At 42.6% G+C, this 15,401-nt stretch overlaps 1 protein-coding gene across 5 annotated transcripts in view; it reads right to left on the bottom strand.

Moving 5' to 3' along the window:
- Positions 1-365: 365 nt before the first annotated feature.
- Positions 366-15,401, bottom strand: part of nlgn2b (neuroligin 2b) — a 76,560-nt gene continuing 61,524 nt past the window's right edge. For 3 of the 5 annotated variants that reach the window (XM_060908961.1, XM_060908963.1, XM_060908964.1), the window contains 6 exons: positions 7,263-7,448; positions 3,652-3,917; positions 3,224-3,375; positions 2,727-3,095; positions 1,734-1,949; positions 366-1,567 (listed from right to left, as the gene is read on the bottom strand). In XM_060908961.1, the coding sequence (XP_060764944.1) occupies positions 886-1,567; positions 1,734-1,949; positions 2,727-3,095; positions 3,224-3,375; positions 3,652-3,917; positions 7,263-7,448 (1,871 nt within the window). In that variant the 3' untranslated portion in view covers positions 366-885. Of the gene's footprint in view, positions 1,580-1,733; positions 1,950-2,726; positions 3,096-3,221; positions 3,376-3,651; positions 3,918-7,262; positions 7,449-15,401 lie in introns of all 5 variants that reach the window. The other 2 variants (XM_060908960.1, XM_060908962.1) reach the window with 2 other exon arrangements.

The raw sequence follows: 15,401 nt of genomic DNA, 5'->3' as shown, positions 1-15,401 counted from the left end.
AGACCAGCGACAGTGCAAAAGAGAGAGAGAGAGAGAGAAGAAAATAAAAGCAAACAAGGTTTTGGCACTTTTTTCAGTGACTTCTTCTAAATTCTACAAATGCGATCCTCGGACGTGCTCCCAATCCGAGTCCGTCCTCTCGACTCAGAGTCTGATCAGATGGATATCACAGTACTTGGCACAGAAATGCTGGTAAAAACTAAATATTCAAATCTTTTTCTTTTTCTCATTCATGTTCTCATAAGGTTCTCGATAATAAGTATTACACACAGGTTTTCTTGATTTATAAAAGTGTTCAGTTTAGGCAAAAAAGCAGAGTTCTGCAGTAGGTGTAGGAGATGAGAAAAAAAGAAGGGATGGAGAGAAAAACGCAACACAGCAAGCGCGGTTAAAAAGAACATAAAGCTGGAGATTGTAGAGAAGAGGCTGAGGGAAAGATGGCCAAGTGAGTGGTTCTTCCTCGGTTCCTTATCTTAAAACTCTTTGTTTTCCAAAAAAAAAGAGAGAAAATGAGGACTGGAGGGGTTATACGAGTGTGTTGAATGTGTTGCAGATGTCTATAAAGGTTTTCAGTCCTCCAAGTCATTAAATTGTCTAGTAGGAGGAAGTCGAGGCATCTGGACTGTTCAAGATCTCTGAGAAGGACACAAGTCCAGTGACTTTGACTCTCTACCACTAGGCTACAGGTTCCTAGTTCCCCTCCTGAAGTTCTGGAGTCCAGTACGGTTTGGTTTACTTTTGAGCATGAAGATCACCAAGCTGTGCCGCACACCAGAACTCCAGAGTTGGACCTGGACGTTCCCGGCCGGACAAAATGTGTTACCTCTGCAGAGCACCAGTCTTGGCACAGGTAGTCCTTAGGTGTGTGAAGAGCTTGGCGAGGTACTATACACGAGTGGTTGAGTGCTGATGGGGCAAAGCATTGTTGGTATGCACAGAGCTAGAGCTGGACCCAGGGGCAGGGCCTGGATTTGGGGTGTGACCAGGAGCAGGGGGGTATGTATTAAAGGCGTGCATGGCACTAATGGTGCTGGGCATCATGAGTGGCACGTCATCAGGCGCCCTCCTCAGTGCCAGCGTGTAATCCGGTGGGCATCGAAGTGGCTCCAGGTCCAACTCAGCCCTCTGCTGCTTCATCCTCAGTGACATGAGCTCCTCTTCCAGGTCGTTGCCCACAGAGATGGCTGTCGCAGGAATCGGGGCACCAGCAGCTCCGCGCTGGGGCGAAAGGCGCCGGTGGCGTCGCCTCTGTTGCAGCAGCATCATTTCATGGCGCTTGTCACGTTTGTAGTAGAGTGCTGCAAAAGCCAGGACGTTCAGGAAGAGCAGAGATGCACCAACTGCCACTGTTACACTCAGCTCCGTCGAGTAATCACGTGCTGCCTCTGGGAACGGAGACAAGCGCGGGCGCTCCGAACCGTCTGGGTCCATATCTATATCCGGTGGGTATGTGGAGGAAACTGAGGGTTGGCGTGTGCCGGCATGATTCGGATTCAGCCCTGGATTTTTCCATCCAGGTCTGTGGGGGACACCACCAGGTGGTGGTAATCGGGTTGCACCAGAAAACCTGTTAATAAAACTAAGATTAATATCGCATCCTTCTTTTACAATCTAATCACTGTTTATGATGCTGTTGGAAGTCTGATATAAAGGAAAAGGTTTCCCAATCATTAGAATTCTATGGTTTAACATTCTAGACATTAAACAGTCCATTAAAATTGTGTGCCACTGACCTGATGATCTCCTCGTGTAGTGTGTGCAAATGTGGCACCAGCTCGAGCCAGAAGGCCACCTTGTTGGCACGGTAGTTGTCTCGGACACGTGGTTTCAGGCCAATGTGAAGGTACTGCTTGTCCTTAGAGCTGAATTTAGTCCACACGACCTCCTCGAAGCGGTTTGGCTTTGTGTGGATGAACTTGGTGTCCTGGGGAACTGGGATGTTTGGGTCTCTGAAAGAACCAGAAAAGAGGGAATGGAATGAACAGTTGGGTCAGGAAGGGATGGTATACAATGACTCTGTGAGAAACCTTTTACAATCAGCATCCACAGATGATATTGGAAGGTATGAGAAGTACATATTGAGGTAAAATGAGCTACATTAGGGTTGACTATTCTTCGTTCAAATCTGTGAACAAATCCTAATCCATGTCTTGGTGTGTAACCCAGTCCCTGTTTCAAGCCCTGATATCGACCCAACCTTGTGTTTGGTTCTTGTTTCGGTCCCAATACCTGTCTCAAGACTGTTAAAGATATAGTCTGTCCATCCCAGTGTCTTTCATCCCCTGTTCCATATTTTGGCCCATGTTGCAGTTCATTTCCCAGTCAGCTGCTGATCCAGTGATCCTGTGTCAGCTTCAGATAAAGTCCCAGTCCCTGATCCTGCACCTACTTTGTGTCTCAGGCCCTTATGCCATCTCAGTCCCTGTCTCTAGCCCTGGTCCATCTCAGTCCCCACTCTGGACCTGAGTTCCATCAATCCTCAGTCCTCCTCACCATGGTTGTGATACGGGGCATAATCTCACTGACCAACTGACGACTCCCCCAGATCTTTGTTTGTCCATGTTTCTGAAGTTCTCACTGGATTATGACCCTGTACCTTTCTGGTCGTGTATTTCTGCTGTAAGTACAGTAGTGGACTGAGATTGCAGCAATGTGATTATATTTAATAAAAGATCAGGTTTGTATTTTTCCCCACAGCCTCAAACCAGACAGCATAATGAACTGACCCGGTTTTAGCAAAGTTGGTCCAGTAGGTCATAACGACGGCGCTAAGCATCACGTCATTTTTGGAGAAGTTGCAGGGAAAGAGGTCGGTGGCGCCCACCATGGGCACTCCAAAGACGTAAGGAATCTCATCTCCATGCGCAGCGTCCGCCCACTCTGGTCGCCCCTCCATCTGGCAGTGATGGTGGAAAGTGTAGAAGTAAACCGGCGACTGGAACTCTGCATGCAGCTTGGCCGTGGCCACCGCCGGCGCCACCCACTGGTGATCTGTGAAGAGTGCAAGCAGAGTCTTCCTCCTCATATCGCCATTATCGCGATCTGCCCAGTCGGTGTACATGAACTTTATGGTCTCACGAAGGATATCTTTACCGAGAGAGGCAGGGAAGGAGAAGGGGAAATGAAAAGATGTGACAATATGAGAGAATGTATTTTACGTTTATAAGCATGTTTTTGTGTTGATATATATTTATGTTTCCATGTAGCGAAGCATCACACACCGCTTGGGTATCCGTAAAGGTTGTCCACAAAGTTGGATATGGTGTAGTCAAACGTAGCAGCTGAAATTCCGTCCTCTCCTTCACTATCATCCACAAACTTCAGTCCTTCTCCTTGATTCACCCCCAACAAGATGTCATAGTTAAGGAACTCTCCCTGTCCACGGCAGAGAAAAATTAATTTCACAAAAGCAATCTAAACAAACTATTTTAGTAAGTTTAATAATTGTGTTTGTTCTGAGTGCTGTTTTAGTTGAAAAAGCAGAACCGTGTGTTTTCCGTGTGTCTCCCTTATCGCCATATCATTGGAAATACAGTGGTTAAACTGTCCATGTTGGCATTTCTGCTGATGTCATCAAGAATTCTTGGGGAACAATATGAATGACCTCTTGGGCTTTGAATGATGGTGATAATAAAACTGTAATGGTGAGACCTGCTGCATGAGGATCTCAGGGTCATCAGGAACCACGTCTCCGTCTACCACAGGCCCAAAGGCGATGTGATAGCGAGCGGGCTGAATGTCCTGATCCACCAGCTCTCGGAAGCTCTTCCTCCTCAGACAGCTGACCATGTCGGCCGTGTCCCCGGAGCTGCAGCCCACCTTCTTGGCCAGGATCTTGGTGTACATGAGCGGGCGGTAGTTCACAGACCAGCTGGAGATGGCAGACCCGCTCTGGGCTATCGCTCTCTGGAACAGACCTGAAACCAGAACCATTAAAAATAATAACATGGTAGACTTTAAGGGTTATTTAGCTGTTCATGGGATAATTAAGGCTTCTTAGCTTTCCAAAAAGGGTGCTAATGACAATCCTTTGAGAGGAAACTGTAGGTTGGAGATTTTCTCAATGGACAATAGAAATACCGTTAAGGTTTCAAAATTTTCTCAGATTATTTTTGCCAGCTTATAAAATAAAACCTTCTCATTCAATCTCCTAATGCATTGTAAAAATAAAAAATAAAATAAAAAGCCCTACAAAGAATTCTATTTCCAGCCATTATCCGTAGCCACTTATCCTGTGCAGGGTCGCGGGCGGGCTGGAGCCTATCCCAGCTGGCTGTGGGCAAGAGGTGGGGTTCACCCTGGACAAGTCGTTAGATCATCGCAGGGATGACACACAGAGACGCACAACCATTCACACTCACGGTCAATTTCGAGCCACCGATTATCTGCATGTCTTTGGACTGTGGGGGAAACCGGAGCACCCGGAGGAAACCCACGCGGACACAGGGAGAACATGCAAACTCCACACAGAAAGGCCCTCGCCGGCTGCTGGGCTCGAACCCAGAACCTTCTTACTGTGAGGCGACAGCGCTAACCACTACACCACCGTGTCGCCCAGAGTTTAATTTCAAATGAGCAAAATAAAAACACTTCTGTTTTGCATGCTTACATTGATGAACATGCTGATGGGGTTGGTTCTATCTAAAAATGCCAAAAAGAGGGGCGGAGCCAATGCAAATTGATTCATTTCTCAACAGAGATTTTGTGTGTGTAAACCAGACGCGACGGTGAAACAGCACGAGGAAGAAACCTTGAAGGAACCAGACTCAAAAGGGAAGTGGGCGACACCGGACAGTGTGATTATAAATCATTACTCTTATATAACTGTACACTACAGAGTAACAACAAAATCCGAGCAGTAAAAGAAAAAAAAAACCCATTATTTTTACCACAGAAACCCCAAGTGTAGATTATTAGCAGAGAAGACAAAATATTAGATTTTCAAGTGTGCGCCATTTAACAGTGAACAGTAAGAAAACATCAAGGGGAAAGATGTAATAATTAACAGCTCCTCCATTTTGTTTCACTGAACAAACGGACCACAGCTCCAGCTTCTTGCTGTCTTGTTCATCTCACACAGCTGAGAAATCCACAGGTCAAAGGTCATGGAAATAACTCTGACACAAAGTGAATAAAATTGCATCCTTTATGTTCTCAATCATTTTCCCATTCAGGGAACGTCATTTCTTTTGACCACTGGTTTACCCGAACCATCCACATGAAGCATAATGGCTCCTCCATCACCATCATCAAAAATAATCAACAGTACAGCTAAACTGGGAACGCTGGCACCAATGGGACATCATTTACAAAATAATAACATTTATTCCCACAGTTACATTCAGGTGCTAATTTTATCGATTTGCATTGACTTTAAGCAAGAACGCTCTGATTTACATATTCATTACGACAAACACACAAAAGGAACAAAACGTGTTATTTTGCTCATGTGAGCAACAATCCTCCACGGATCCTGTTAATAAATCAATCAGTTTTCACATTTCTCTTTGAGGATTTGACCAAATTTTTGTGGTTATTTTCAAAACACAAGCCTTTACGCTTTATTCACTAGTTATTGTACAATCATTGTGGTGGGATGACGCTGTAATGAGCATCGTGAGAGCAACTGACTGAATAAGGCACAAATATCATGTCACACATACATGACGAGACGGAGTGTCAGTGTGACTGATTTTTGACAAGTCTGTGTGTGTGTGTGTGTGTGTGTGTGTGTGTGTGTGTGTGTGTGTGTGAGAGAGAGAGAGAGAGAGAATTGGAGATGGACTGTATGAATATATTAGAAATAATGACCCAGAGAAGTACAGCATATATACATACACACACACACACACACACACACACACACACACACACACACGGCCTCTGGGTTAAATCTGTGTATGGATAATAATATATGCATCACACATGATGACCCATATACTACAGACTTCATGGTGAAAACTGAAATATACATTATGTTCCTCTTTTACAGGAATGTGATGTTGCCATATTTTCAAAATCCTCATCTGTTTAAATAATTAATCAAGTTTGAATCATTCATTAAATTGTTAATTATAAAAGAGAGAGAGACAATGTGCATTTTGATGCTGCTGTGTGTCAAATATGGAAAAAAAATATACATTGCTTTAAAATGAGTTTGATCTCAGTAAGTCCTGATCTAACAATGGGTTGAAGATAAAAATAAATGCAGGTACCACCAGGGGGCGCGCTAACACACTGCACACCTCTCCTTCTCTCTCTCTGTATATATATAATAAGTGTGTGTGTGTGCAGTCATGTTCCCACATTTGCATATTTGCATGTGAAGATTCTGTGATTAATTATTAATTTTAATCTCATACATTAATCTCTCTCTCTCTCACACACACACACACACACACACAGACACACACACACACACACACACAGCACCATGTCCCCACCCCCTTGCAGTTCCTGTCCCTATGAAATCAATTAGGAGTCAGTTCAGATGCAGCTGAATGCATCATTCTGTCTCTCTCTCTCAATCTACACACACACACACACACACACGCTTACATGCTCCTTGTTATGGATCTGTCTCACACCCGTCTGTATTTATCACGCACTTTCTCATTGTAAAACCCACATCAGAGCTCTGTGAGATCTTGGTGTACATCTGTCTCTCTCTCTCACACACACACACACACACACACACACACACACACACACACACACACACACACACACACACACACACACAGTGCTGTAAATCAGTCACACTGACACACAGACTCATCATGTATGTACGACTGAATGGAACACAAACACACTCACATTACAGTTGATTATTTTCCTCGAACAGCACATCCCCGTGTGTGTTATTCCTCTTACACAACAGCGGTTTGTCAACAATCACAATTTTTTAATTTACAACACGTCATACTTTTGTTCAGTTTACCTCGAAGCGCTGATGCTGCAGACTCCTTCCATAAAATGTTACATAAACAACATCTCCTTTCAGAAAACTTCACCATCTCAATAATTTATTTCAAACGGCTTATCTGCCGGACGAGTTCCTGTGAATGAGCTGTTCCTATAGAAACCATAACGCGTTAGAATGAGCGCATTAATATACACCTGTGGCTTGCAGCTGCTCTACTGTCATGTTATAGAAAGTGAATCAACACCTGATGACCAATCACAATCCAGAACTCGGCAGCATCGAGGGATCAGAAGCCTTAATCGTGTATGATGATGATGATGATGATGACGAGACTCACCTTCAGAGTGATGGGACAGGATGAGCAGGTTGACGCAGGATGCTCCAGCGCCCGAGCCGAAGATGGTGATCCTCTCGTGGTCACCTCCAAAATGGCCAATGTTTTCATTGAGCCAGCGCAGAGCCTGGATCTGATCCAGCAGGCCGTAGTTCCCTTTAGCTGCCTGATCGCCGGTGCTCAGGAAACCTGCACATAAGCAAAGATGCGTTCGTAATTCATTATCTATGCACGTATAAGGCTTTGTACTTACTTTGTAAAGATGCATCATAATAGTGCTTTCGTAAAGCATTATACACACCCACATGCTTAACGTCACCTAATTAAATGTAAAACAGAATCAAAAATAGAAGCCAGAAAATGATCTTAGACTTCAGATTTTGTTTCTAGATTAAAGGTTCTGACTGCAAAGTTAAATTTTGGGCAAAAATTCTCTACTATTTCTATTGCTGTTGGAGTTTTGAGATGTTTTACTGCTACACACACACACACACACACACACACACACACACACACACACACACACGTGTCCTGCGTATAAATATTTTGCCGAGATAAAAAGCGTCCCGCATCTTACGATTCCGGAGATCGCCGAAGCGAGCGAGCAACAATATCACGTGACCACTGTGGGGCGTGTTTGACCTACTTTTAACCAAAACAAGTCAGTGTGGGCAAACATGGCGAATTCGGCTCCCCCTCCAGCTACAAGTCAACGGAAAAGAAAAGGAAAATATGAAAGTGAATCAGCTAGAAAACGTGCCAGAAAAGCGATGTAAGCTATAAAATACATCCCTGCGACTCAAAACTCTCCGAGGTCGATGCAGAGTCACAATGTTTTCCGCATGTCGCCATCTTGGTGTGACGCAGTTCCATAGTTATACTAATTAGTTCAAGCTCCTCACGTTCGGCTGTTCCTGTAGCGCCGTACTGTTTACCCCAAGAGGGAGGAAAACGGTTCCAAAATGGAGAAAAGCAACCCTCAGGGCATCAAAATGATCACATTTCATTCGCATGATATTGTTCTTGTGGGACAGGAAAATGCCATGCATAATAAACAATTAAAAAATTTCAGATGACTTTGCAGCCGGTACCTTTAAATAATAAATTTAATGCCACGATTCTATTAACAGAAAAAGCAGAAAGGAGTCAAAAAGGGCAGAAAAATCAAACTTCTGTTTGTAATAGTTGTTAAATTTCTTGGTCTATTTAGTGACTAAACCTGACACTGATGCCATTGTGACGCTCTTTACTGTCCCTCCTGCTTTCAGCCAATCAGAGCTCACTGCACTGTATTTGTGTTCGTGATGAATGCTGAAATCTTGCTAATACAAAAATCACATTAGCGTTTAATAACCGACGGAATAAAAACAGCTCTCGGTAGTGGACCAGTATGAATACAAGGCTGCAAATCAAATGAAAAACATAGCTCTTACGATAATGTCTTAAAATATTAAAGCAAATTAAATTAGAACAACTGTGTCACAGCTTATATCTGATTCAGTACTACATAAATTAAAAGATGGGGAACATTAAAAAAAAAAGGCACTAGAGGAAGGACAGGCTTTTTAGTGAGGATGAAAAGGGAAGAGAGAAGAATATGGGAATGGATGAAGAAAGCAAGCCGGATAAAATAAATAAAAAAACCCCACAAAAATAGACTTAAAAGCTTAAACGCGTCCTGCCTGCCTTAATATCCGAGACTGAGTGAGGGCTGAGAGAGAGAGTGTGTGTGCGCATGTGTGTCGGAAAGATAGACAGGGAAAAGACAGAAAATATGAGTACGATAATTCTGTTGCCACTAAAGCACTTTTTCCTTCAACACTGACTCACAAACATGACAAAACACCACAATATACACTCGACAGGCATACAGTGTTAATAAATGCACTATGGTGTCCCTCAGGGTTCTCCTTCAGGCTCGTTGTTGTTTTCTCTTTACATGTAGCAGCTTGGACTTTGAATTCACAAAGAAACCAGAATGATGTCTTTCACTTCTTCCCTTATGATAATTTTCTGTTTTGCTGCACTGCTACATTAAATAGATGACTGTATAAAACAAGGGATTCTTAGACTTTTTGAGCAAATGGATACAAATAATTTTCTGCATCACCTAAACTTGGTGTTTTGATTTCTACTCATTATTTACCACTTGAAAATCCATACTCGGTAAAAGCTCTGGTATATGCGTTCGTGTTTGTTTTCCTGATCAATTTCCATTGTGGGCAGCACGGTGGTGTAGTGGTTAGCGCTGTCGCCTCACAGCAAGAAGGTCCGGGTTCGAGCCCCGTGGCCGGTGAGGGCCTTTCTGTGCGGAGTTTGCATGTTCTCCCCGTGTCCGTGTGGGTTTCCTCCGGGTGCTCCGGTTTCCCCCACAGTCCAAAGACATGCAGGTTAGGTTAACTGGTGACTCTAAATTGACCGTAGGTGTGAATGTGAGTGTGAATGGTTGTCTGTGTCTATGTGTCAGCCCTGTGATGACCTGGCGACTTGTCCAGGGTGAACCCCGCCTTTCGCCCGTAGTCAGCTGGGATAGGCTCCAGCTTGCCTGCGACCCTGTAGAACAGGATAAAGCGGCTACAGATGATGAGATGAGATGAATTTCCATTGTTCCACTGAGTCAGAGTCACTTGACGATGTTGAGGAACTAGCGGAGGTAAATGGATGCTTTAAATCCAACGCTAGGACTCCAAGCTGAGGGTATCAAAAAATACTAAAATACTCTGTACAATGTTCATTTAAATCTGGCTTGTTTGAATGCAGCTCCAAATAGTAGAAAACAAAATGTGTCTTCATAGTTGGAGTGTGATAATTATTAAAATAATGGAATAATTAGGAAATAATAATCCTGAATAACATGTTGATAGACGGCTGTCATCAAACTTTAGACGGTCAGGGTCATTACCACCAATTACCATTACCATAAGTCCAAGTCCAGTCTCAAATCCCCAGTGTTCAAGTCCGAGTCAAGTCTAAGTCATTAAAGGAAATTTCCGAGTCAAGTCCGAGAACAAGACTCCAACTGTACATTTGACGGTGGCTGTTGCTGCCTTTATGTGAAAGCGTCTCTGCTACTGTGTTGGACTAACGTTACTGCTCGACTGCCCCATTTTAGTTTATAGGCTACAGATAAAAAGCTTGTTCATCACTCAGCAAGCCCCGCCCACTATCAACAGAGCAATGAACATAGCTCACTTCCTTCTCTGGGTGGAGTCTTACCAAATGCCGACTGAAGTTCGAGGTTGTCTCCGTCGTCTCCTCGATAGTTCTTCTACATATGGAACACATAGCAGTGGATTTTTTTCCCACTGCATGAGAAGTCTGTAGAAGCAAAGCGGACAACCCTAGGGGCGTCTCTCCAGGCATTTTAGCACCGTTAATGTTAGTTTATTCCTGAACATGACGTATGAACAGGTGACTGTGCATTCTCTTGCACAAAATTAGTACGAAAATTAATGTAGATATAAATATGTTTTATGCAAAGTTATTATGGCATGTTAAAAAAATAAAGAAAAAATCCAAGTCCTCGTCTCCGATTTACAAGTCCGAATGCAGTTAATGCACGAGTCTGAGTCCGAGTCATCAGTGCTCAAGTCTAAGTCAAGTCACGAGTCCTTAAAATTAGGGCATGAGTCGGACTCGAGTCCGAGTCCTAGATTCGAGTACTACAAGCCTGAGTTAGAGTGATAGTTGTGATAATTATTAAAATGATGGAATAATTAGTCAAAAGTAATCCTGAATAACATGTTAATAGACGGCTGTCATCAAACTTCAGATAGTCAGAGTCATTACCACAGTCTTATACAATCTACTCTGGCTGCCTATTAAGTCCCTTATTAACTACAAGTCCTGCTTATGATATTTAAATCTCTGAATGGCAAATCTCGCTGATCTTCTGAAGCAGTATAACCCATCAGGAGGATCAGTCACGCATCAGTCAGTTCCGGAGAACATTAATAATGCTCTGTATTCCTGCAAACTGGTTTTAAATGTACATTAAACACGTACTTACTCGGTTTAACTTCTAAGATTTTGGGTATTCTTTCTTTCTTTCTTTCTTTCTTTCTTTCTTTCTTTCTTTCTTTCTTTCTTTCTTTCTTTCTGTCTATCTCTGTATAATGAAGCTCACCTGCTGTTCATTCATTTCACTTGTTTCCATCAGGGTGGGGCGGGGCATTGTGGGGCGGAGTGGGGTGGGTGTGGAGAGTGAATATTCTGTATAATATAGTAATAATCTCGATTAGAAAACAAACTGATGTGTGCGTTGGACGTCTCTGGTTTTGAAGGATATGTCTGACTGTGGTCGGTTGCCAGGCAACAGCAGCAAAATCGCACCAGAGAAGGTTAATGTGATGGCAGACGGATCATTTTTTTGCTGGGATTTGTGTGTGTGTGTGTGTCTTTTACAGTAGTTGAGCTGTCCTGTTTAAACTGTCCATCACAACACCAACACCATCTGAGTACACTAATATAAACCGAGTTCAGTTTATCAGTTATTCATAATAGTACATCTGTATGTCTGTCCATCCATCCATCCATCCATCCATCCATCCATCCACCAGTCAACTATCACAAGGACCTGTATATTTAAATTATCCTTCCATTCATTCATCATTTATCCACTATCCATCCATCCGTCCGTCACAGGGAACTGGTTCTTTAAATTCTCCATCCATCCATCAGCTTAGTCATCCATTCATTACTCATAGGAACCTGTTTAATTAAACTATCTATCCATCCATTCAGCATTCTTTCAACAATCCACTTATCAATCCATTGGCCTATCTTTCTATCTGTATATCCATCCATCTACTCAACAATCTAACTATCCATTCTTTATTCGATCCATGCATCATTCATCATTCATTCATAAGGACCAGTTCTTTTAAACTATCCATCCATCCATCCATCCTTCATAGGGAACAGTCCATCCAACCATCCACCTATTCATCAAACCATCCATCCATTAATCCACCAATGCATCTGTACAATAATTCATTCATTTATCTATCCATCTATCTATTTATAATTCATAGGGACCTGTTAATTTAATCCATCTTTCTCTCCATCCATCCATCATTCATAAAAAGAAGTTTATTTAATCCATCCATCCATCCATCCATCCATCCATCCATCCATCCATCCATAATTTAGCAGGTTCTGTTCCTTTATTTCTCTGTATCTCCACCTCCGATCTGCAGAGTTGGAGCTCTTGCTAACTTTAGCACTGAGTAGAGCATTCCAAACTCATAAATATTCACCAACTAACCACCAGGACCACTGTGAGCCTGCATCCTTTGTTTTCACTTAGATGAGAGTAAAGAGGAAAAGGAAGAGAGAGAAAGGAAGAGAGAGAGAGAGAGAGAGAGAGAGAGAGAGAGAGAACATCTGGTGTAGATTCTGTAAGATATCAACAAACCACAATATTGAGAATGATTTCATCCTGTGAACTGATCGTGACAGAATTATATATAAATATATTCTACTGATTTTATTTGCAATTCTTTCTGCCAGAGCACATGCACCATTTAGGATTCAGCTCCCTACTACCTTTAAAAGTGCACTATATAGGGCACAAAATAATGGCCTCGGTACTGTGTGATCCATTTGGGACCCAAGCTGACATATTTGGGATTCATTTTTGGTGAACTATATGACCAACATGGATCCATTTAGGACACAGCCTTGCGTCTCATTTGGCATTCAGCTACCTACTCCCTATAAAATGGTTTGTCCACCCTACACAGTGCACTATATGAGCAATACAGATCCATTTGGGAGGAAGCATGACTCTCATTTAGCATTCAGCAATCTAATCCCTATGAAATGGCTTTGACAGCTTACGTAGTGCACTACATAACCAATACAAATTAGTTTGGAACATAGCCAGTGTCTCATTTGGCATTCAGGTACCTAATCCCCTTTAAATGCTTTTTACACTCTACATCGTGCACTATATAACTAATATGGACCTATATGGGATGCAGCCCAATTCTCATTCAGCATTCAGTTACCTAAAGCCTACACAGTAGTTTCTACAGCCTGTCTAGTGCAATGTATGACCAATATGGGTCCACTTGGGACGAAGCCTGACTCTCATTGGGTCAGTGAGCTATCTACTCCCGAGACAATGGCTAGTACAGCCTATGTAGGGCACTATATGACCAATACAGTTCCCTGTGGGACATAGGCTGTGTCTCATTAGACATTCAGGTATCTCATCCCAATGAACTTTTATTTGTATACCCTACACAGTGCACTATATGGCCAATATGGATGAATTTGGTATGTAGCCTGACTCTCATTTGGCATTCAGCTACCTAAAGCCTACAAAGTGGCTTCTACAGACTGCTTAGCTCACTATATGGCCAATACAGATCCATTTGGGACAAAGCCTGCATCTCATTTGGCATTCAGATACCTATCCCCAAGTCAATGGCTTCTACAGCATACAAAGTAGACTATATGACCAATACAGATCCATTTGGGATGCAGCCAAAGTCTAATTTGGAATTTTTTCACTTATTCCCATCATAATGGCTTCTACAGCCCATCTAGTACACTATATGAGCAAAAACGGTCTGTTTGGGACGCAGCATGTGTCTCCATCCGTCATTTACTGCTTTGGAGATGGATGTAAGACCTAAACATAACCAGCCAAACACCTCAAACTTACACTGGTGCGTTCTAAATTAGACTTTATAATCACACGTCTGGAAGCGACATCACAAGCGAGGAACACAAACGCCTCAAAGCGAACACACTCGAGAAGAGCGGCGCAGGAACACAGAACCCTAATTTAGGGATGTGGAGCTCACTGGTAGCATACAGAGAAAAAAAACATAAAGCAGCAGAAAGGTCTCGTGTGGAATTAAGAAGCTAATTAGGGTAATCTGTTTCCGTAAATAGAGCACATCTGATAAAGGGACAGAGAGGCTACAAAGAGTGAAGATGGAGATGGAGGGAGAGTCAAGAAAAAAAAGAATGGCATCTTCCATATGTGAGAGCGAAAATAATGGAACACCTCATCTCATCTCATTATCTCTAGCCGCTTTATCCTTCTACAGGGTCGCAGGCAAGCTGGAGCCTATCCCAGCTGACTACGGGCGAAAGGCGGGGTACACCCTGGACAAGTCGCCAGGTCATCACAGGGCTATAACGGAACACTGTATTAAAAAACTGGAAATTAAAAACAGGATTAACTGAGCATCGTTAAATAGATGTGAACATGATTGGCTCATGTCCACACTCTTCAAACTGTACACCTATGGAAGAGAAAGGATGGAAATGTGGTGAAGAAAATCGAAGGAGTGACTGAGTGTTAAAAATGGAGAGGAAGAGAGGAATGTAGTTAAAAAGATAGATAGATAGATAGATAGATAGATAGATAGATAGATAGATAGATAGATAGATAGGGAATCAGTGAATGAGGAAGAATAAAGAAGTGATGGAAGGGGAGGTCATGAGGATGGAGTGAGAGGAAGAAAGAGAGCTAGAGAAAAGTGTAGAAGGAGATTGGAATGGAGAGATAGAGGGAATAAAACAGAGGATAGAAGGATAGAGACTGACATGGTGAAAGAGCTCCTTTCTCTCTGTCTCGAGTTCATTAATTAGTTAAGGAGTAAATTAGTCTGAACAGATGGCTGTGCTCACAAATCAACAAGTCTTTGAGGCTGTGAGGATGGAGTGATGGAGGGAGGAAAAGTCAGAAAAAAGGAAAGCGTGAAAAAAAGAGAGACCAGGCTGATGTAATTACCAATAACTAGAATGCAGAATGCAGCTAAAAACAGCTGAGGAATATCGATATCTATATCTATACACCTTTGCCCTCATTAAAAATCCCAGGAACTATGAATATGCATGAATATGCAAATTAGAAATGTCCTCCTGCTATTCCAAACAGCACTAATATCACTGACCTAGGTAGTCAGTATGCCAACTGAGAAGAAACTAGGAGTTCAGATTGTCAGTTTACATGTCACTTTCTTACTGAAACTTTTTCCTATAATGTTACTATGACAACCACGATTCTATCACATCAACAACATTAACCACGCTAGCTTTCTGATCCAATAGCTTAGCATAGAGGCTGTGTGGCTATTCGTCTCAGTACACAACATCATCCTCGAATCCTGGTCATGATTG

The sequence above is a fragment of the Neoarius graeffei genome, chromosome 25, assembly GCF_027579695.1.
Source record: "Neoarius graeffei isolate fNeoGra1 chromosome 25, fNeoGra1.pri, whole genome shotgun sequence".
Lineage (NCBI taxonomy): Eukaryota > Metazoa > Chordata > Actinopteri > Siluriformes > Ariidae > Neoarius > Neoarius graeffei.
The sequence above is the reverse complement of the archived record's forward strand: the minus strand, read 5'-3'. Positions and strand labels throughout refer to the sequence as shown.